Raw genomic sequence first — 23,076 nt, forward strand, 5'->3', positions numbered from 1 at the left:
AAAAACTAGGAAAATTTAATGCTAAAGAAAAATAAAACAGCCAAGTACTTTATCGAGTCTTAAGCCAATAGGCAAGGTAAATAATAAAAACTTGACAAATAAGTCAATGAATTGTCAATGAAATGCTAGTACTTAGCATATCAAACATGAAAAAGGTCTATGACATAACTGTGTATGCAAAATAAGCTGCAACAGCCTCCAATAGGAAGTCACCGTCTTCATCCGAAAACAGTTCAGCCATCCAATTTAAAAGCGGAAAAGAACATACGTGCTCTCCCAGCACCGGATCCTCTATCACCATCAGAGGACAGCTCGGTGGGTTTTCAAGAAAGCTCTGTTCCAAGAAAGACTGTGCTGCCGCCAGTAAATTCCAGGGACCAAGTAGTCCATGCATCAATGCCACAGCCATAATCCTTTCGCCAGGACAAACCAACTCGTGAGTAATGATAGGAGTCATCAGCTGATTAAAGTCGACGTCAGGAGAAACCGGTCCGCAGAGACACAAATCAATGGCCCAATCGAAATCACAGGTCAGGCAGTGAAATACAGGCTGGACACAGGTGAAGTAGGAGAATCGAAAAGATAATCCATATGCCGTGCTTAATATCGCCAACGGCATTGTGCCATAATATTCTAGCATGCGATTGCGGAACAGTGTCAGCAGCTGCAGGGTGGGAGGTTGCATAGGAGGGACATCCATATTTAAAAATGTAAAAAAGCACAAGAGCGTCCGCTGGTAATGCAAGTAAAAATGCCAATCCACGAACCAGAGTGGAGAAAATAGAATGAAAGGAAGCAGGGATGACTCCAAAGATTTTCTCAAATGAAGTCACGAGACCACTGGTAACAACTTTAAAAAAGTGCGCCAGGGCCTTTGTGGAGGATGCGTTAAAGATAGTCGGAACCATCTTGCTGAAATTGAAAGGCAAATCTGAATTGAAAAGGGTCTGCACCTCTGTACGGGTGTTCGCTATGTGAAGCACGAAAGTTTCACGGGCCGAACTCAAGGCCACCTCTCTCTGAGACAAAAGAGCTCTTATTCTTGCCATGCCGTTGAAATCTGTCCCAAGGTTGGTATTTGTGGCCAGATTGAAAACTCCCTATGTTCATGTGTGGGAGGAAATAGAACATTTCTGCAGCAAATAACCCGTTCACTTACTGTTACGATAAAAGGAATACTTTTAATTAACTCAGAACAATCTTCATTATTGAGCATCAAATAACTACCATTTTCCAACAACTTGAACGTGGGGATGATAGCAGGAACTGGCGTGCCTTGCAACACGCAAGCCATATTTGGTCGGTGTTTGTTGCATGAACCGTGTAACTGTATGTGCCTACACATTAGTGAATGATCTGGCGTCTCAGTGCATTCCTCTCCATTCAGATAAACTTCTTGATCATCTTTGAAACATCTGTATGTGTATGGAAGCGACCAGACCTCATGAAGAAAAGCACTACCTAAAGGTTCATAACGACCTATTGGTATATATTTCATACAATTTGAAAACTTATATAAAGCAAAAGGCAGCGTTATTAAACCGTGGATAAGGCACGTTGCCAAAAAACCCGCAATCCTCTGCTGATGATGTCACTGAGCATGTCATGAATGATGTAATATGTGACATCATCAGCAGTGGATTACGGGTAATAGTATCTCTAGTTTACTCCCCTATAGCTGTCTTTCTTTTAACATAAGTGTCTGTTTCCTTCCCTTATACTTACTGTTTTTGGTTCGCTTCCGGTTCGCGTACCGGCGAGCGAACTGGGAAGCGAACTAAGAGAAATAGAGGTTGGCACAGTTCCAAATATTGTACCAATTTTTTAATAACGGGGAGGTAGTTCTGAAAAGAACTTTTTTTTTTATTGTTTTTGTTGTTTTATATTTTTTTTATTATTTTTCGGAACATTTTTTTACTTTTTTTGAATTTTTCTGAACAGTTTTATATTTTTTGGGGTTTTTCTTGGAGGGGGCAATGAAAACGATTCATTGTAAAGGGCTCAACAGGAGCAACAAAACAAAAAAAGAAGTATTTATTATTTTGGGCGTTTCGTACAAACTTGCATATGATAGTCAATAGCTCTGTTGATCAGAGTGATGCTTCTTTCTCCGTAGGAAATGAATCCATCGCAAAATACGCAGATGTGTTTTACTTCACCAAATTTCATTTGTATATTTGGCACCATCTCCCTGCCCTCTGGTCCCGTTACTTCCGGTACAACAGATCTTCTGGCCATAATAGGGAGATTATCTAGGTCGTTCCGAAACTGTGCAGCACTGTAGTTGTTAGGATGCCACCTAGTCATATGGCGATGCATTGTGTAGTTTCCGAAACTGTATTTTTTCTCGGTTCCTCTGGACAGTCTATCTTGACATATAAGGCAAGTTACGTATCTTGCATTTACTTTTTTCTGACCTTTGGGAATTTTAAAAAATTGCCAAATGAAGTTTTCTTTCCGGTGAGACGTCCTGGGCTGCTCAGGCAAAAAGTGCCTCTCTTCATGCTCGTCGTCCTGTTCCTCTTCTTCCTCTTCTTGTTGAATTATAACTTGAGCAGGTGGTCCACTCTTCCTTGGATGTGGTGGAGGTGGTGGGGAAGCACCAGCTGAAGCTACTAAAGAAGCCATTGCTCAGTGATCACAAAGGGTCTTTCTCTCACAATGATGAAAGTCAGAGTGAGGAAAGAAGGAGGGATTTTCATCATTTGGGAAAAACAAGAGTTCTCAACCAATCAAAAGTGTTCATTTTAGATTATATGACCTAGTCTTACATCATTAGGAAACCAAAAGTGAAATGAACCAATGAAAAGTGTTATTACCAAGTCACATGACTTGCTGTGTTTACGTTAAGCGCTTTGCAGGGCCTCCCGGTTTGCTTCCAGAAACCTGCGCTTTGCGACTCGCTTCGCGTACCAGTTCGCTAACGTAGCACGTCATATGACGTATCACGCGACAACGTGAAACGTCATGCGGACGGGAGGCGTCACGATGTTGTTTTCTAACGCGGCACTTGCGGTAAAGAAACGTTTACCGGCTCGCGGTCTATTTCGCGGCATCAAGGTCAGCTAACGGGAAGCTTCCCGATTCGCGAAGCGGGAACGAAGAAAAAAAAATATTAAAAAAAAAAATTCTTCATAAACATATAAAATATATTTTTGGATTTAAAGAAGAATACATTTTACAGCTACAGATATTAGCTGTTAAAAAACCAATGAAATTCACAGAAAAAACCATAGGTTATAGACCATATATAGTTAGGAATTAGCATTTACAAAACCTTGAAAATTCACTGAAAAAACCATAGGTTATAGACCATATATAGTTAGGAATTAGCATTTAGAAAACCTTATTTTACTCACACAAAACCATTGAAATTCCATATATAGTTAGTTGCACTAACTATATATCGCGCACCCGCAATCCACTGCTGATGATGTCACATATTACATCATTCATGACATGGTCAGTGACATCACTGATGACATCACTGATGACATCTCAAATGACATCACTGATGACATCATCTAGTGTCTGTGTGTTTTTGTAAAGTTTAAATACGTTTTACATATTGAAGAATGAGTGGATGTATGGAAGACTGAGTGTGTGTGTGGCTGGCTGGGAGGTGTGTGACTCTGTGCATATCAATGTGTACTTGTATCAGTGATTGTATAAGAGAGTAAGTATGTGTTAGTATATGTGTGAAAAGTATGGTGTTCTGTGTTTAACTATAGATGAGGAAATCGAAGTGTGATTGATTCTTCACAGGACTGACTAGGTGTATGAGTGCATATGATAGTGTTCTAATAATAACTGACTGTATGTATGAGTAATTGTATGGGTGAATGAGTGAATGTGTGTGTAGACGTACGAATCAGTGAGTGCGTATGTAGTAACTGGTATTGGTGTGTCATGATGTCATCAGTGATGTCATTTGAGATGTCATCAGTGATGTCATTTCAGATGTCATTAGTGATGTCATCAGTGATGTCACTGAAGTATGGTGTTCTGTGTTTAACTGTATAGATGAAGAAATGGAAGTGTGATTGATTCTTTACAGGACTGACTTGGTGTGTGAGTAACTCCATGGATGAGTGGCAGTGTGTGACTGTCTGCGTAGGTGTATGAGTGCATATGATAGTGTTGTAATAATGAGTGACTGTATGTATGAGTGATTGTATGGGTGAATGAGTGAATGTGTGTGTAGACGTAGGAATCAGTGAGTGCGTATGTAGTAACTGGTATTGGTGTGTCATGATGTCATCAGTGATGTCATTTGAGATGTCATCAGTGATGTCATCAGTGATGTCATCAGTGATGTCACTGACCATGTCATGAATGATGTAATATGTGACATCATCAGCAGTGGATTGCGGGTGCGCGATATATAGTTAGTGCAACTAACTATATATGGAATTTCAATGGTTTTGTGTGAGTAAAATAAGGTTTTCTAAATGCTAATTCCTAACTATATATGGTCTATGACCTATGGTTTTTTCAGTGAATTTTCAAGGTTTTGTAAATGCTAATTCCTAACTATATATGGTCTATAACCTATGGTTTTTTCTGTGAATATATATATATATATATTTGACTCACCTTCGAACTACAGTTACCAGCAATCCTGGCAACTAGGCATTGTTAACCACACCCACTTAGGGCGGACATGATTTAAATAAAACGCATTTAAATCGCCTAGGTGAGCCGATCATGCTTCTGTGTCATTGTCCATGAGGAAGGGGCGTGTCTGCCCCGAAACGCGTCGGACTCTTTTAAACAATGAGGAGGGAAGCTGCGGGGTCCTCGGGAGCAAGCAAAAGCCGGATGGTTTGGGGGTGCCGTGGTGAGCCCTTCCTAAAGCGCTGGGCGCATTGCTTCTGAATATATATATATATATATATATATATATATATATATATATATATATATATATATATATTCCGAAATGGCTCCAAGTTTCGCAAGACCCCTGGCGCTTCTGTCTTCGGTGCGGTACTCCTTAGCCGAGCCCAGCCTTCAATTATTCCGCACACCCCTTCACAAGGAAGGATTAAGTACGCACTCACAAGGTTCTAATTTTCCCAAATTTTTAGTTTATTTCCACTATTTCCAGCATCTCAGCACAGAAAACCGACGTGTTTCGCTGCACACACGCAGCTTGCTCATGGTTAATCATTAGATATTTTCGAGCCCCTCCTATTTCTACAAGAGAACCGCCAAACCAATTCATACTCAATACCTCACTTCCTGTGTCTTAAGTCGGATGTGACCTGGGAGTTGTAGTCTTTTACCCATATTTTAACTACAAAGTGAGGAATTATATGTACATCATTGACGCAAAAGAATTGGTACAGTGTGGTGTTTGGTTCATTTTAAGTATGGGTTCGGATAACAGAGGACAATAATTCAAAAGGATTGTGAAATAGTTATGATGGGAACTAAAATGAGATCGTTTACAGGATGCATCTACAATGACATAAATGAGAGTGGTATCATTTACATGTAAATATATAAGACAATTCAGATAAAGTAAAGTTTTTCTTGAGTAGGATTTAATCTTGAAATATATGTCAAAAAGCCCACCGGAGGGCATGCTATGTGTTTCCAATAAATGATGAAATAGAGTGAAGTATTGCTCACATAAAAAATATTGGGAATATGAATTGGCAGAGTTATCAAGCAAATCGAGAACAATTATGAATTCAAATCCCACTGGAGGGCATAAACGTTTACTGATGAATTTTTGAATATTGTGTAAATAAGCCACTATAGGATGATTTGTGATAAGAGACAATTGCAAAGATATAGCATATCATCGATATATGTCTGAAAATCGGCTTTGTAAATATTGATAGGAAGGAATGAAATGTTCAACCAAACGGTATAAATGCATCTATGACGATAACAACCCAAATTTGTAGTTAAAATATGGGTAAAAGACTACAACTCCCAGGTCACTTCCGACTTAAGACACAGGATGTGAGGTATTGAGTATGAATTGGTTTGGCGGTTCCCTTGTAGAAATAGGAGGGGCTCGAAAATATCTAATGATTAACCGTGAGCAAGCTGCGTGTGTGCAGCGAAACGCGTCGGTTTTCTGTGCTGAGATGCTGGAAATCGTGGAAATAAACAAAAAATTTGGGAAAATTAGAACCTTGTGAGTGCGTACTTAATCCTTCCTTGTGAAGGGGTGTGCGGAATATATATATATATATATATATATATATATATATATATATATATATCCATATCCCAGGGGCGGTCGCTACAGGGTAGTTCTAGTTAAGTCAGCTCTTGAATAGGATAAATGTTTTTTCTGTTGCTATTAACTTGGCCCAGTGTGATGGAGCACCACAAAACTTTCCAAAAAGGTGCTACTTTTTCACTAATTTGTGCATTGAAAGTTTGGGGGGTGATCAGTCTAGTGGGGGCCAAAAAAAGGGGGTCCCAAAACTCAAAATCCCCATGCATTTTCTATAGACTTCTTTATGCAGGGCTACAGCAAAACTGCTGGGATTTAGAACGTGATATAAGTGGGCAGGGTAGAGATAACGCTGCCCACTGAGGCCCCCTTGGTAGGGGAACCTAGTGGGACAAACCTTGAAGCCAACACACAAAAAAAGGCAATTTTAGCCGTGATCCCATGGGATCTCAAAAAAGCCCCAAAATGGCATTCTTCAATTATAGACCTTGGGGAGCCCAACCCCAGGCCAACACTGTTTATTGAAGTGGGGGGGGGGGGGAACGCCGCCCCATGAGCCATTATTGGCCCAGAGACCCCACCCCCTGGATTGCATTACATAGGGAAGGGGAGAGCCTGCCTCCCTCCCCAGGCCATTTTTGGCCCTGGAGACCCCATCCCCCAGGGCCCAAGTATTTATTTATGGGAGGTGTTACATAACCCCACCCCCAAGCCATTGTAGTCCCCAGGGAGTCAAACCCCGGGCCAACATGTTGCAAAAAGACAAAAAGAGGAAAGGCCCCTCCCATAGCTTTCAAAAGACCCTGGACCAGCTCACTTGCGAGGGCCTCCTTGGGACACAGCAGTTCCCTGCACGCACCAGCAGGGATACTTGCGTTGGCTCCCGCCTGGCGGGAATGTTTAAAAAAACTCCCTCCAAACAGGAGCATACACAAAGTCTGCTCTCAGTTGGCTGGGAACTGACGTGATCTGTCTCCCTGTCCGCACTGATGTACTCACTCTGCGAATAAAGGTGTTTGGAAAGTAACTTTCTCCCATAGTCTCTTTTTAGCTTCTTTGGAGGAATGAACTGCTAAAGTCCATTTTCTCCTTTCATTCAGATTTAATTATAGCTTCTAAGGTTTCCTCTTGATTTTATATTCTATTCTTCCTTCCTCTCAGCCGCTTGTTAAGTTTTCTTTATCAGTTTCCACATGTAGTTAAGCAGAGCCATTCAAAGCATAATACAACATTTGTAAAATATTTGCGGGATTTCAAACCATCACTGCTTCTATGAGCCACATGTCTGTTCCTAGTTTCAAACACTTTGGTACTGCACGATAGAACGGGTAACATTTTAACAATGCTTCTACTTGCAGCATTTGATAGAAAAAAGCACTATTTATCGTCAGATCTGGCATCTGTCCTACAGGCCAGGCACTAAGTTAGGGTGCGGTGGGATTTTTTGTTTTGTTTTACATCTTACTTTATATTGAATCCTGAACAGAACCCCTTGATCCTCTGCATACTGTTAAATGTTCCTTTTGAGGTTACTGGGCACTAAACATTATACCCAGGCTTGCGGCCAGCCACAAGGTTCTGTGGCTAGAGTTAGAAACCTTTCTTTATTTGTGATTTCTGTGTTATGCGTGGCCTTCTGTCAGCCTCTGTAAAATACAAATTAAAGCGCCCCAAGGCTCTTGCTACTCTACACCCATATGTATGTGTCACACACTCTGGCTTATAGCTTCCCAGCAGCCTGTGTAAGACAGGATGTTCACATCAACCACACTCTTACACAGCATGAGAGTTTCACTGCTGCTGTTGCAGCCATTCAGATATGCTACATTGTACTTCTGAGGATGAAATACCTTTCCTCAGAATAGTCTTTTCTTTATTACCATAACCGCAGTTACTTCAGATGACATGAAAAAAAGATCATATAAATATTACACTAGTTTTAATGGGATTTTTTGACGTAATCTGCAGTTGGACGTATGTGCCATTGTTGCATAGGAACCATTGAAGAAAGAGGTCCTCACACACTATGCAGGCATCTTTTGTTCAGTCATAAAGCAAATAGCAGAATTAAACCAGTCATCCAAGTATGTAAATCCTCCCTCGCAATTGTTCAGAACTGTAATCAAAGGCTCCATTTTTTTGTAAAATTCTGTGGTGTAAAGGCAAATTCAAAAAACAAAAAAAAATCTTCGACCCAGCTGCCTGTGTCATTTTGTAGGCGCCTGCCCCGCGTGTGTACGCAGCTCCAAAACGATGTAAATTTTCTTTTAGGTACTAATGGGAGTTGGATTGGTAACTAAAAAAAACCAAAAAAATGCAAAAGTGTTTTTTTGTTAAAGCGGGCCAGTGTGGGAGTTGAAGCAACACAGGGGAGTGTAGCAGGAAGGGTGGCAACACAGGGGAGGTTGTAGGTGAAAGGCGAAGCAAGACGGTGGAGGTGAAGTAACATGTGGGAGTAACTTGGGTAATGCTTTTGCAACACAGGAGGGGATGTGAAAGCAACAGGGAGGAAGAGCTGGAGGGGACGTAAAAGCACCAGGGGGAATGGCAGGATTGAATGTAACACAGTGATTGGGTGACAGCAACACATAGGGCTCAGGCCGGGAAGGTAATGAAAAGAAGCACACAGGTGAGCGCAAGAGGGAGGAGAGAAGAAGTTGGGAAACAGAGAGCAACATGGAGTGCATGAGGCGCAGCAGTGGTGGTCCAGCCACTGCTGCACCGGCGGTCTGCCCGCCGGTTTATAACGTGGGTGGTCAGACCACCATGGCACTGCCGCAACTGCTGGGGATCATAGATCCCTGGCGGTGGTGCGGCAGTCTGAGGGCTGCAATATGCTTGGTAGTGCCCTGCAGCAGCAACAAGCATATTATGACTTTCCTCAATGCCAGCGGTCTCATGGAGGTTCTTACTCCTTGAAACTGCTGGTGGCGAGGAAAGAAAGAGGGCCCTACAGGCTCCCTGTTGCCTCGGTGCACTGGGGTGCATGCAGGGGGGCACATGTTGTGCCCCCCTGTGTGCATGCACCCCATTCCTGCATGGCATGGACTGCACAGGGCAAGAACATGCACTGACAGTCCCGCAGTGGTGCAGTTTAAGGTTCACATATGAGCCTTTAAACTGCACTGCCACAGGACCGCTACGCCTGACCGACCCTAATTTTACTCATAATCTGACGGGTGGGTGGGGGGCAGTGAGGTTTGGCATTGCAGGAGCAGGGTGGTGGCTTGCCGCCCGCTCCAGCACCGCCAAAACTCGTAAGGAGGCCCGTAGCTTTATTCAGTTACATAGTACATCAGAGTATATCATTGTAGCTAGATGGAGGTTTACACCCTATTAGCATTCCCTACCTATGTCCAACCTCTCTTGACATCACTGTTTTCTCCTTCATCTTTAGATTATTTTATATTTATAACATTCTTAAGTATTGATCTGCAAAAAATAAATATCCTGATGGGACAAAAATAGCAACTTGGTTTTGTGATAATAAGCTAGTAGATAACAGAAATGCATTAACATTTTGTAACAAATAATTTTAACACGCTGTTTTTATCGAATATGGCATGTTACAACTCATGCTATAGCATCGCATACAATTACAACGGGGTTGTTACAACGACCGCGTTGTTAGTACGCAATGCATTTACATCACAAGTCATTACAACAACTTGCACTAGGGGGCGCGCTGGACTTATCACCACACGGATCCAAATAAAGATTTTATAGAAAATAAATATCTGAGCTAGGAAAAACACATCATGCATCCTTCAGATTTAGAGTCAGCTGAAATGGATCTCATGGTGTTAGGATCTGGCATTCCAGGCTGTAACTGGACTTCACAATTTTCAGTACTCATCTATCTGCTATGGCTACTTCCGTTAGATTTAAGAAATGCTCTAACTAGCCTCGTTAGTGCTACAGTTCCTGATTAGAGGCATAGTCATGCTTTGGAGGGTCAGGAGACAAAAGTAGTAGCTTGGAGTTAGGATTGGCCTTTGAAGGACAGCTGTCATAGAAAAGTCCAGCTGCAATGCAGCAAAATATACGACCAGTCAGATGTTCTCTGAGATACCAGCAATCGCCTCTCACGGTAGCGTCTAGAAACCAGGACAAGAACTTCTCATTTGTGGACTTCTTCCTAGAGCCCTCTAGCAGAGAAGTAAATAACTGGAATCTAAAACAAACAGTTATTGGCAAAGCCAATAGTTAGTTCTTACCTTCGTCTTGGGACTGATTAGCTTTGCCAACTCCTTTTGGTAATACTACCCAGCATCAGCAAGATGCTTTTCACCATTGCCAAAAATAAATATTTAACCCCTTCCATGCTCATGACGAGCTGAGCTCGTCATGCAGTACAGTGCTCCTGTGCTCATGACGAGCTGAGCTCGTCATGACCACACCCGTTTTTATTGCTGTCCAGCACAGCAGGGGAAAACCTCTAGCAGGGATGTGGTTAAAAAAGCAAAAAAATCTTGACTGACATGCCCACAGCAGCTGCATAATTGTGTGTGTGAGTGCAATGCACAAAGACGTGTGAACACCTACAAAATTACACGATGGCATGATAAGCAGCATGAAAGTGATTTTTTCTAAGCGGTGAGACGGGAAGCAATTTGCTGCCAGGTCCTCTCTCAGAAGAAACACACACACACACATATATATACACACACACACATATACACACACATCTATAATAATGAATAATTTACTGATGCACTGAAGTCTAAAGGAAATAATCTAAAGTTGTTTAAACTCCGTTTTTGATGCATTAGGGGCAATGAAGTGTCCTGGGAGCAAGAAGCACAAGAATCCATATATATCTGATGGGGACATTCCTTACCAACAAGTGCTGATCTATGATTAAGGCTGTTTAGACGAAACGTGTCAGAGACAGTCTAATGATGCCGCCCCACAAATGAATAAAGAGCTTTGTGTTCTAAATGTGCCTCTGCATTTTCTTTTGTGCTGATGGCAGTTTGTTATGTTCCCGCTGTTTGCTGAGGCTGCCCTGTAGGGTTGGAGGCTCCCTGCTCAAGGATGTTTCCACACACCTACACACACCCACACACACACACACACACAATATATGTGTGTGTGTATATAGATATGTGTGTGTATATAGATATATGTGTGTGTGTGTGTGTGTGTACTGTGGGTGTTTTCTACCGAATAAAGAAGCCTTCGCTTTTCCCCTGGTGTAGCCTCTCTTCTTCCTACGGAGGAGTTCTTGGTGATATTTGAGCGCGTGCACCAGAAGTTGCGCTTTGAGAGACCCCCGCAGCACAAGTTGGCCTTGGCAACGCTGGTCTTCACCTTGGCGAAATTTTCATTGTCCCTGGTAAGGGAATGACCAGGGCCCACCTTCGAACCTGGGAGGAGAGTGGGCGGTGCTGCAATCGGCTAGATTGCACGTTGGGCGTGGAGGACTTCCTACCTTGCCCCCGCCGATATTTCATCCTGTGGTGTGGGGGTTGCTGCGGTTTGGGGAGCGGAGGAGGCAGCTGATGTTCGATGGACACCCGGGGGCACAACAATTGGCTGGCACAGGACTCACCCCCGCAAAACACTGAGAACTGCTAAGAATGGTTCATTCTGGGTCCTGTAGGCAGTGCACCACAAGCAGCCTGCAGGTAGTGTTCAGCGATTGGTACTTACCTGGAGGGGCGGAGTCACGTGGCCAGCAGCAGGACATTTAAAGTCAAACTGATGACTGAACTGTGCACATACCCCTGGCGCTGAGGAAGGCAAATTCAACGCCGAAATGCATTCGCCACTGTGTGTGTTTTCTACTGAATAAAGAAGCCTTCGCTTTTTCCCCTGGTGTGGCCTCTCTTCTTCCTACGGAGGAGTTCTTGGTGATATATATATATATATATATATATGTAACTGTGGGAATGGGGGATAATGGCAGTGCGGCTGGAGGAAGCACAAAGGAGTGGGAGGGCAAAAGCAGCAGACAAGTTACAGCAATAGCAAAGGAGACGCAAGAAAGCAACCTAGAACACAGAAGTGGCATGGATTTTGGTCAGGGAAAGCACACAAGAGAGAACATGCAAGACGAGGGAGTCAGCAGCCCGAAGGACACAGCAACATGGAGCATGGGAGCAGGTATTTGGCGGGGGAGAAGCACATAAGGGAGAAATCTGGAAAACACCTGCACTTTCCCGGAGTGCTTAAGCAAAGGGAAAAAAGTTGTTCTGTAGAAGTGAACAGTGCAGTGGAAGGACATAAATCAACCTATCAGAGAGATGGTAAAGAGGCTATGCTCCAGGGGAGTAACAAACACAAAATGGACAAACTAGGACTATAAAAGCCAACAACTAAGAAGCAAGCAAATGAGACAATAAAACCAACCAATCATAAACAATGGGCAGGCTGTAATCCCATGTAAATTCTTAGTAATCCCACTAGAGGTTTTTGCAGCCAGACAGCGTGTGCTCTCTGGTATCATCAACCTAAAAAGGAGAGAAGTAGCTGCAGGCTGTTATGAATCTAGCTTTAATGACCTTATTGCTGGATTTAGTCTGGTAAAGACTGCTGCTCCACTGGCTGCTGCTAACTCACCCACTGTTGCATCAGACAGGAAGTGCTCCATCTGCTCCTTCTTGGCTTATAATGACTAGATGGCACCCTCACCTTGCTACAATATGAAATAGTTGTTGAAAATTAGATTGTATTGGTCGCAAATGTCTCCACCCGCACCAAGAAATCCAATGCAGAACACTAGTGTGGAGCAGTCATCTTCACCTTTCAATAAACAGTATTAGCTTGGAAAGCTTCTTAAGAGGACATTGAACTTTGTAGGAAACAGGTAGCCAACCAGGAAATCTGTTGTGGGTATAATATTAAACTCAATCAAAACTATCCATTGAACAATGTGATTTTCCATAAAAATGGAACTGTAAGAATACCTAACAAGGGGAAATAAGTTAAGGGAGAAAAGATTCACAAACGTCTGCTTTCTGTTTCTTTTACATCCCACTCAGGAAGCAGTAAGGAAAGGTTGGGTGGAACTAAAAGGAAAGAAGTATGCATCTATGTGTTATTCATAAAGCACAAACCTAGCTGAAGGACTTTACAGTGTCCAAGCAGGACAAAGAGAGAGTCAGTGTAATTAGAAATGTAGATGGTTTCTGAGAGTGAAAGTAGACTGTTACAGCAACATGAATTAGTGCTCTTTAAAGGGGTGCGACTTCAGCTCTTTCCTAAACTAGAGTACATTTAGGTTAGCCCTGATGGATGCAGGGATGTTCCAGATTCTGGGTGCATAGATGGAGAAGGCTTGTTGCCTTGTTGTTTCTATTTTCCCCTTCTTAGTCTCCTTTCTGATGGTGTACTGACAGCAGGTCTGTGGCATGTCAAAGGCAGACACTTGAGCTCCATCAGTGTATGTGTGTGTGTGTGTGTGTGTGTGTGGGGGGGTGATGTGGTCATATAATTCTAGGTTCTTGATGAAGTGTGTTGGCGTATGTACGGTGGGCACTGTGGAATCTGGGAGGCCATGGAGCAGGGCATTTTCGCCATCCATATGCAAGAGTGCAATGGCTTGATCAGCAGTTCTGAAGTAGCTTTGTTGGTACCAGGCTGTCTTACTTTTCTGTCCATATGTTCCGTGAAGGTGAGATTAGTGTTCAGGATGTAACCAAAAGACCTGGCATAACCTGAAATTTGGGTTCGATGCCGTCCAGGTTGATGTACTTGAGTTAGGGTCGGACTAGCCGAGTTAGTTTAGGACTAGGTGTTACTAGTTTCTCTTAGCAACCAATAGAATTCAGTTTTGGAAGGGTTAAGCTTCGAGGAGATGCACAACATTCAAGTCTAGATGAAAAAGTATGCAGCCTGAGGCACTGGATGTGTGGAAATGGGAGCCCTTCAAAAGCAGTTGTGTCTCATCAGCGTATTGGTGAATTTTGATTTATCTGCGAGTAGAACCCCAAAGGGCTCATGAAGATGCTGAACAACGGAGAGGATGGAACACGCTGGAAGGTTGTAGGTTACTGGGATATTCTGGGACCTGTAGCTGTCATTGTGAATGACTGGTATTGGCTGGATAGGTAGGAGGAGAAACCGTGAATGACATTTCAATTAATCCCATTCAAGATGTTAGGGTTTGGATAAGGGAATCGTGGTTGAAGTGACAAAGGCAGCTATGAGTTCTAGTAAGATCAGGAGAAAGTGGTCATCTTTATCTGTGGTCAAGAGGAAAGATGAGAGCTGGAGGTGTAGAAAAAGTATGAAAATGGGTGGAATTTAGGAGTAGTGAATTAAATTAGGAAGGCAGTAAGGGAGAAGGAGTCGGGGGATAGGGAACAGAAGGGGCTTCATTGTCTGGACCCTTTTAATTCTATGGGTTATTGAATGCTAGTGCAATTAGCTTTGGAGAGGGTTCTCTATCCAGAGACTCAAAATAGAGGTTGAGACTTATTTCTCCATGGCCTTCTGTCAGGCAGGAATACGTGAACGTTGCAAACAGGGAAGTGTTCTTTTATTCATCCATTTCCCACACTTCTCTTCTGAAAGTGAGTCAAGTAGGGTACAAAAGGGTAAATGAGGCAACTGGTTGGTCATTACTCCTGTTCAGATAGGATTAAAATGACCAGAATTTGCTCTGGCAGATTTCTTTAACGCTATTCCATTGCCAAATTTGTGTCATTTTCTTCTGAAATGTTGGGAATTCAAAAGGTACCCAGGATTACCTTGGAGGAAACTGAACAAATAGTCAAAATATTATTTTTGGGAAATATGTATTGGACAAAGAAAATTTGTGTTTTTCCAAAGAGTAGCAACAAAAAATGACTATGGTTCTAAAATTGCCATTTCCCTAACTTAAAGAGACATGCTGACTTGATAAAAACATATATATCTTTTAACCACCGTTTTTTACCACTTTCTAAGTGGTAGTCTATATTTTCTATTTTTTATAAAGGCTGCACATTTTTGTAAGAATATGCAATTCTGTATTCGGGAAATGGGAGAACAAGGGGGGAGGGGTCACTGGTAGATAAATCATGCCCCTCCCCCAAAAAAAACTACTTGCTGAAATCAAAAGCTGACGAAAGTAGGAAAAAACAGAAGTAGGTGACTATTTTAATCTGTATTTTTTGCCCAATAGTCGATCTACAAAAGTAATCTATTGTTACATCCATATTTTTTTGCAAAATAAGTTCTGTCTTGCACAACTTAGTGGAAGCTAAACATGGAGAAAATTTAAATAAAGTTTTCAAATATTCCATGTTTCCGCACTTCGCTCAATAAAAATGATGCCCCACTTGTGTGGATGGTCTCATTACCCATGACTGAAAAGCACACAAAATACAATGTTGAGAAATCAAGATTTCTCCTTGGAATTTCCAACATTCTGAGGCTGTGGGTAGCTTTGGCATTTAGACCCAGAGCCAGCAGGCTGGCATCCGGCCTTGCAAACCTATCAACCTCAGGCACATCTGAAAACTAGAAACCCAGTGGAGTCCAGGGTGCTTTTGCTATCTGGATTCCACCACTTTCTCTTACCCAGAATGCTAACCAAATTTTATACTTTGACTGAAATAGCAAATTTCCCCTCATTTCTGCGAGGTGAACTTCTGGAATTTGTGGCGATCGTTAAAAGTCTTACCACGCAGGACTCCCATATTTTTCCAGAGAAAAACAGTATCCCACTGGTGGGAATGGACTTATTACTTAACACAGGAAATCCCCAAAGTGCAACGTGAACACATCACGCTATTTCCTTTCAAATTGTTCTGGGGATGTGGGTATCTGCTGTATTTGGGCCAAGAACTGTCTAAGAAGACATCCTGGGATTCATGCAATTCACACCAGCATTGATTCCCCTGGGTCTGTACGTTTCAGACATGCCCGTGGTTGGTAGGTTTTTCTGGTTCCGGACCAACACGAGTTGAAATGTTGCAAGCTGCATGCATGGTACAACAACAGCAAAAAATCTCAGCTTGTGAGGAAAGCTCTTCCCTCTCAAATTGGGGTTTGGTTTAAAAAAAGAACATCTCTCCAACGCTAGAGCCATGGGAATTGTCTGCGTTTAGTCCTTGGAAGCGACATGTGAATCCTCCTCACTACAGAGGTATTGCAGAGGGCGTGAGCATTCTGGCTAATGAACTAAAGGGGATAATATGAGCTGCACTGAGGTAGAGCAAAGGAAGTGAGTGTCACATCCATCATACTAAATAGATTCAAGTGATCCAGTTTCTTTTTAGGGATGGGCTTTCCATCAAAATCTACCTAACAATAACCTACATCACACAATTCAATATGGTACCTGTTGTATTCCAGTGCACTGAGTTACCCCTTCCTCCTAAATCCACCCATGGTCCTCCCAGGACAGCCCACAACAATCCAAAATAAATCTTTACTACTCTGCCATCAGAAGCTCCAGCCCTCCTGAGGTGCTCAGCACAGTGATGTCTTCTTGCCTCATATCAGAAGGTAAAGATGGTGGACAGCAATTCAGAGGTCAGTGTGTTGAGGAATAACCTGCTGGTTATTTTCTGTACCCAGCCTGGTATTTGTGAGGTTTTCTTTTGCTCTAGCTCAGGCTGTGTGAGCTGCAAAGTCCCCCGCAAAGTGACAGCGACACTAATCCAAGGATGCAGATGTCTTTTACGGCACTCAGCAGCTACCCTTTAATTGATCTGTGCCCTGGCCTCAACACTTGCATTTCATAGCAATTATTTTCACACTCCTTATGAATGCCCTGGCATTATTTTAGCAAAATTATATTTGTTATAAAATGTGGACAATTTTTGAATGCACTTCACTTTGACACCTACTGAAATGTTTGAGTATTGAGGACTATCAGGAGTCTCAGAGTAATTTTTTTGCTAATTTTGCCCAAGTCTTGCATTGTCCAAAGCTCACCTAATTTGCATCCAAGTTATAAGAGGCCCTGCAAGAAGCCATCTTAGAGTTTCAAGCAGAGGCTTCTGATTGGACCTGGGAAGCAGGTAACCCTCTGTTCTTCCTACCTCTTTCTTGCAGGGCATTGAAGCCCATTTGCGGGGGAGGAGCTATGGGCAAAGAGGGTTACTGAGCCACAACTGTGATGTTTTCTAAAGCTGCAGTCTCATGTCTTGGCCTACTATGGCATTGCAAAAGAAAAGCCAGGTACTCCCTTTCAGCACCTGACGATCAGAGAAGCAGAGCGATCAGGTCTCCTTTTCTTCAAGGAGGCAGGGCGGTGGTAGAGACTTGGAGCTGAACAGTTACCGAACAGCATAGAATAAGGCCTGTCCAGTCCTCCATTTTCTTTTACAAACGAGAAGTACTCAATTATGCACAACAAAATACCAAATAAAGGAGTATGACTATGGGAACAGGGTTCCATGTCAAGTACAAGTGGGAAAATAGGAAAGAAATACCAGGCTTAGAATCCCCCAGGATTACTGTGTGAAGCATTACACTGGTGTCTGCGGTGCATAGTGCAACTTTCACTTTTCCTAAAGCCAAGGGAATGCAAATGTCTACAGGGCACAAGTTCAACAGCGTTACCAGAATGTAGTGGCAGCGTGTCCTCATACGTGAGGACCTCACTCTGGAGTGCACATGCAACATCGCCAACTTCGATCGATGTAGTGTTAGAGCTCTGTCCAGACCTCAACTGGTCAGAGGCTGCAAGGTTCAGTGAGGAAACAGTCCCCCTTCCTAAACAAGTGAAGAGCCCACCCTCCAGTGCAGGTGATCCTTGGTCTTTGGTGATCATCTGTTTGCCGGCAGACTCAACACAGGATGTCGGGTGCAGTGTTTTGGAGGTTGCAGTAATGTCATCTGGCTCTCTCTTCCTTGCTTGGCCCAATGTGCATGTTATGGTTTAAGCAGCAATTGGGAGGCAGGGAGACCCACACCAACACTTCCAACATAAAAAGGCCATTTGCAAGTCCTTAAGAACACATAGCCCAAAAAATATCAAAACCAGGTGGCCGATCATGTCAATCCCAACAAGTACAGATCCAGATACTACAAAAAAAAATAGGAAAATCTAGAACGAATATGAAATGAGGACACACATGGGAATCTTAATCTCAAAACTAAAATGGATAAGATCTAAGGAATATCATACAAGCATTAATGCTGATCCCCAAAAAGCAAAAACAGTTTTGGCGAAGGAGGTAAACCAACTATATCAAAATGAAACACAGTGAAGCAATTTACCATGAACAATACCGAATTTATGTCATGATTAAATGCAATGTTATGAATAATTTAGAAAGTGCACTAACACCTGATATTCTCTTCTCTTCGCATCTCAATGAGCAGATCAGCCAAGGAATTGACTAAAAAGTTGCATCTAAATATCCAATGGGATTGCGTTGTTCTGCAATGTAAGAGGTGAGTATTCCACAGCTTTGGAGCCAAGACAGAGAAAGATTTCCTCAATCTTTTCAAGAAGAGGAGCAAATAGTTCTGAAAGGAGTATAAGATCTAGGTGATGATGTATTCTTTTGGCAAAGTGCCATATTACACTAGAACTATATAGAGCACTTTAAAAGTGATGCCCGTTGAATAAGGAGCCAAGGAAGAGATCTCAGAAGAGGAGTAACATGACAAAGGTAACGTGTCGGGGAGACTAACTGGGCAACTTGGTTTTGAAATGCTTCAGGTCTCTAAAGTAAGTTGTTTTGATGCCCAAATATAAAACATTACAATAAACCAATCTAGATGTAATAAACGCAGATATTGCCATATGTAGGCAGTATTTGGTAAGAAATGAAGAATGGGCAGCTTTTCCTTATCAGAAGATGCCTCTTTTTGCATGATCACCCCCAAATTTCTGGACTGATGCCACTGGATTTTCGACTCAAGAGTGCACTGAGTCCTACTAACCATACCTCAGGGCTAGTTTTCTGGCCCCTAATAGTGTTTTAAGTTTGACTTGTGTATACTGGACTGGCATAGGTTAACTTACTTATGCAACCCTGTGGGGAGAGGATGTAGCCTTATGGCTAGAGTGGCCGACGTTGAAGCTGGGGAACTGGGTTAGAGTCTCAGCAACGACGCTCAACATCCTGTGATTCTGGGCAAATCACAACCTCCCTGTGCCTAACAAAAATTAATGTATCCTCATGGAACAAAACTGGAGCTATGTAAAGCGCTCTGATACCCGATATTTTCGGGTCTAGTTTGCACTTTATAAAACTCTAAAAAAAAATGAATTAAAAAAAACTAGAATTTGGTACCAAATGTGAGTTTAAGTGTCCCTCAGGAGCTGCTGCACTTACTGTGCCACCCTGAGTGTAGTAAAAAATGAAATAAAATCTGTCTCCCAGCCTGCCACTGCAGATTGATAGAGCAGTTTTAAACTGCTAACTCGACTTTGCCATTCAAACTAATGACAGAGTTCAGATCTCCATTTCTGATATATATGTCACCACAACAGCAGGCCTATCACGTCCTAATGCATGGCAATCTATTTTAAAAAGTAGGACATATATGGTCATATGTCCTACCAGTAAAAAGACCAAGTTGTTGTTTTTATCATGGAAAAGCTAGTGGCCCCATTGGAATGTACAGGGTTACACGCTGACAACTCAGCCATGCTAACTCCTCAATAGGACTACTACATTTGGTACTTCAAGGTATCAAAACATTTGTTACATTAAACCAGAATTGATGCCCAAGTTGAATTTAATGTAACTTTTGAGTAAAAGGCAACTTTAGAATGTTGCCACTCTGTTGCCCGAGTTTTCGAGTGGCCATTCACAGATTCTGGCCACAAAACAGCCTTCTGCCCTCCTGAGGAGAAGGTGAATGACTATCAGGAAAGGAAAAAATAGAGGCCTAGCGTTGAAAGAGGAGTCATCCCTAACTGGCAGGAAGCCAAACAGAGTTTGAGCCCAAAATGAGAGTTTCAAAGGGAAAACAGCCTTTGAAGGATAATTGATGGACATACACAAGAGGGGCTGCTCTTTTGTTCCGAAGACAGGTTGGAGACAGGGAAAATAGTTGCCAAACCAGTTTTCCCAAGGGTGTGTAGCCCCCAGGTAGCCACACCTATGTGAGTGGGCTACCAAGCTCCACATACAGAGAGAGGGATTCTGCCATCTTGAGAGTGGGCAGAATACTGCATTCTGGGTTAGCTAAATGCTGCACATCGCAAGAAGTTATCAGGCAGGAAAGAACCTAGTAGTTCATTGGCTAGTAACTGCCAAATCCCCCAACTGCACTTTCTGGGCATAAACATGGCACCCCTGGCACCAAGGCCTTCAATTACATCTGCATTGGAGAAAGAACTGAAACAGGACTGCCCTGCTATTTCCTGGGCCTGGCAGCATCAAAGAATGGACTGCTCCTGGGCTAGCACGGCACCTGTGGTGCCCTGACCGAGAAAAAGTCATCCATGAGCCCCAGACCAAAGAGGTGAATGCTACTAATCCTCACTGGTCCCAATGATCTGCTCCCTTCTGAGTTGGTCGCTCAAAACGGGGCGGAGTACCTGAACACACCTTTATAAAAGTTTTACAAAGTTTCCGCTAACCGCAAGAGTTGTCAATACTTGTTTACATTTTGAATGAAGAGCTGGGACTTGTATTGCGACTTATATAGCGCACGTATCACCCGAAGGTATCAAGGCGCTTGCTTAGGGAACCCGTCCTGGTATTCCCCTGTGAGATACCCCAGCAGGGTATCCACAAGGTGAAAGCCAGGCATCCCGCCGCGAGGGGCCGTAGTGGAGATTAAGCAAGCTATTGCCCAGAGTCGCAGAGTGTGACCCCGTGAGTCGAGTAGGCACCGGAGCGAGAATTGTCGAGTCCGTGGAATTTTTGAGCCCGAGACCCGCCGAGGCGGGGAATCGAACCCTGGTCCATGGCCGATCTCAGCTTCCGGGTCTGCCGCCTCTAACCACTGAGCCACGCTTCTCCACTTACTTACGTCATCATCAGCAAAAAGTATTGATAAAGCCAATAGGTTAAGAGGTCAAACCTACTGACCTTGCCTGTGCTTGTTTTCATTTTCTTCACAGTGAATTAATTTTTTTCCTGTGAAGAAACTCATCACTCTACATCCCTCACCAATTTGGGGGCAACTACATTTAAGGCTCAAATAGGCCATAAATAGTTTTGTGAACAATCCACAACTTCTCACGTTTATTTTTGCCAACCCTCCGAGGTAAGGCTTCCAAACATCTTAATCCTGGCATGCCCACTTCCTTCCCCTTGGAGCTCATTTACTCCCATTTAAAATAGCTCAACCCTGCTGTAATTTTGCATATGAGCAAATCAATTTAGGAGGAAACAAGGGCATCGTTGCTGGGAACTTCAGGGCAAACTGTTGGAGGTAGTCGATGAGTACAAGTATCTGGGCATCACCTTTGACAGAAAGGGTTCCTTTGGACAACACAAATCGACTATTAGAACAAGAGGGACTGCACTGGCAGTAGCACTAAAAAGAATAAAGCACAAAATAACAGGCCCGGATCTATCGTCCCTTCTAGAAGTCTTTCGAGCAAAATTGCTTCCTACCATCACCTACGGAAGTGAATGCACGAGAGGAAGAGATGAAACAGTTCTGGATAATGCAGTGTCGAAATCAACACGACTAATTTTTAACCTCCCCCAATACATTTCTCCAGCCCAGCTAAGACTAGAATTTGGCCTCCAAAAACAGCAAGTAGCACGGAAGGGGTCATATGCAAATTGCTGGTACAAAATAAAGGGAGCAGAGAATGGTTCTATGAACTCATACTTATGGAAAGAGATGAATCAAAACAAAGACAATCCAGCTGCGGTTTACCTACACTCGGCAATAAACTATTTAGCCCTACAGGAGCTCTGGGAGATCAATGGCCCACAGAGAACGTGTAAACAATTAGTAAACAAAACAGCACAATTATTATCTTTGGAAGAAGACACATTTACCCTATCCAAGAGAGCACACGGATGGTTTGTCATTCAGACTTACACAAGGGCCACACCGCAAACATACCTGGGAACAGGATTCTCAAAGATTGCAAAGGAATCATATCTGAAATTGAGGATGGGTGTTTTACCGGTCAACCAGCACCTCCCACCCCTGGCAAAGGTCAGACACAACCACAAACTGCAATATCGGCGGCGACGCCAAAAACGATATCCTCAATTTGTTGTGTAGCTGCAGAGGCTTAGACAAAGAGGGCAAATTGCTACTAAAACCAGCCTGGAACATGAGAGGGATCCGAACCCTCAGGCAAGCATTAAAAGCATGCTTTGACGGAAGTGATATTCAACTAGCATGCAGATTGGTGAAATTTGTTAATACTGCAAAAGATAAGTTAAACTTAACTGTAATATAACAGATTATGCGCAGAGACCTGGTTTCAAATGACAGAAGCGGCTACTTTCAAACCGCGGTTCTAACTGGAAATCATAATCAGATACTAATGGAGCACAATGCATGGCACTGCATTATGGACATTGACAATAATCATAACGATTAAATCAGGAGGTTTTTGTTTTCACTCTTTTTTATTTACTTGTTTTTACCTCAGTCAATTTGATAAAACCTATAATCAACTGTTCTAACTGTAACGTATATTTAAACTCTTTAACAAATGTATTGGTATATGTGACCCCATTTTTAATGTACGATTTTGCAAAGATTTTAATTAATCATGCAATAAAGATTTACTTACTTAAATTTAGGAGTGTAACTACACATTTTTTTAAAATTCTGTTTGGAAGTTACAATGGTGTATATGAAGCCTGTTTCACACCCAAGTGGAAGGTCGGTACGTAAACTGCTTTGCGAACCCGGCCTACACCGGCAATTCTACTATAAGCTTTCCTTGCCACAAAATGTTACTGTTCAAATTCAGGAAAGTCACCAGAAAATATAACAGCGTTAAATGATTCTGGTATGCTCTCCGCCTCATGGGACTACTTATTTTTCTC

At 42.7% G+C, this 23,076-nt stretch overlaps 2 protein-coding genes across 2 annotated transcripts in view; one reads left to right on the forward strand and one right to left on the reverse strand.

Moving 5' to 3' along the window:
- The window catches only part of SGPP2 (sphingosine-1-phosphate phosphatase 2), a 548,904-nt gene that overhangs the window by 196,834 nt on the left and 328,994 nt on the right, over positions 1-23,076 (reverse strand). The window lies entirely within an intron of this gene.
- Positions 12,094-23,076, forward strand: part of LOC144792000 (uncharacterized) — a 102,564-nt gene continuing 91,581 nt past the window's right edge. The window contains exon 1 of the mRNA XM_078666866.1: positions 12,094-12,307. Coding sequence (XP_078522992.1) covers positions 12,094-12,307 — 214 coding nt within the window. The remainder of the gene's footprint in view (positions 12,308-23,076) is intronic.

Source organism: Lissotriton helveticus, chromosome 11 (assembly GCF_964261635.1).
Source record: "Lissotriton helveticus chromosome 11, aLisHel1.1, whole genome shotgun sequence".
Taxonomy (NCBI): Eukaryota; Metazoa; Chordata; class Amphibia; order Caudata; family Salamandridae; genus Lissotriton; species Lissotriton helveticus.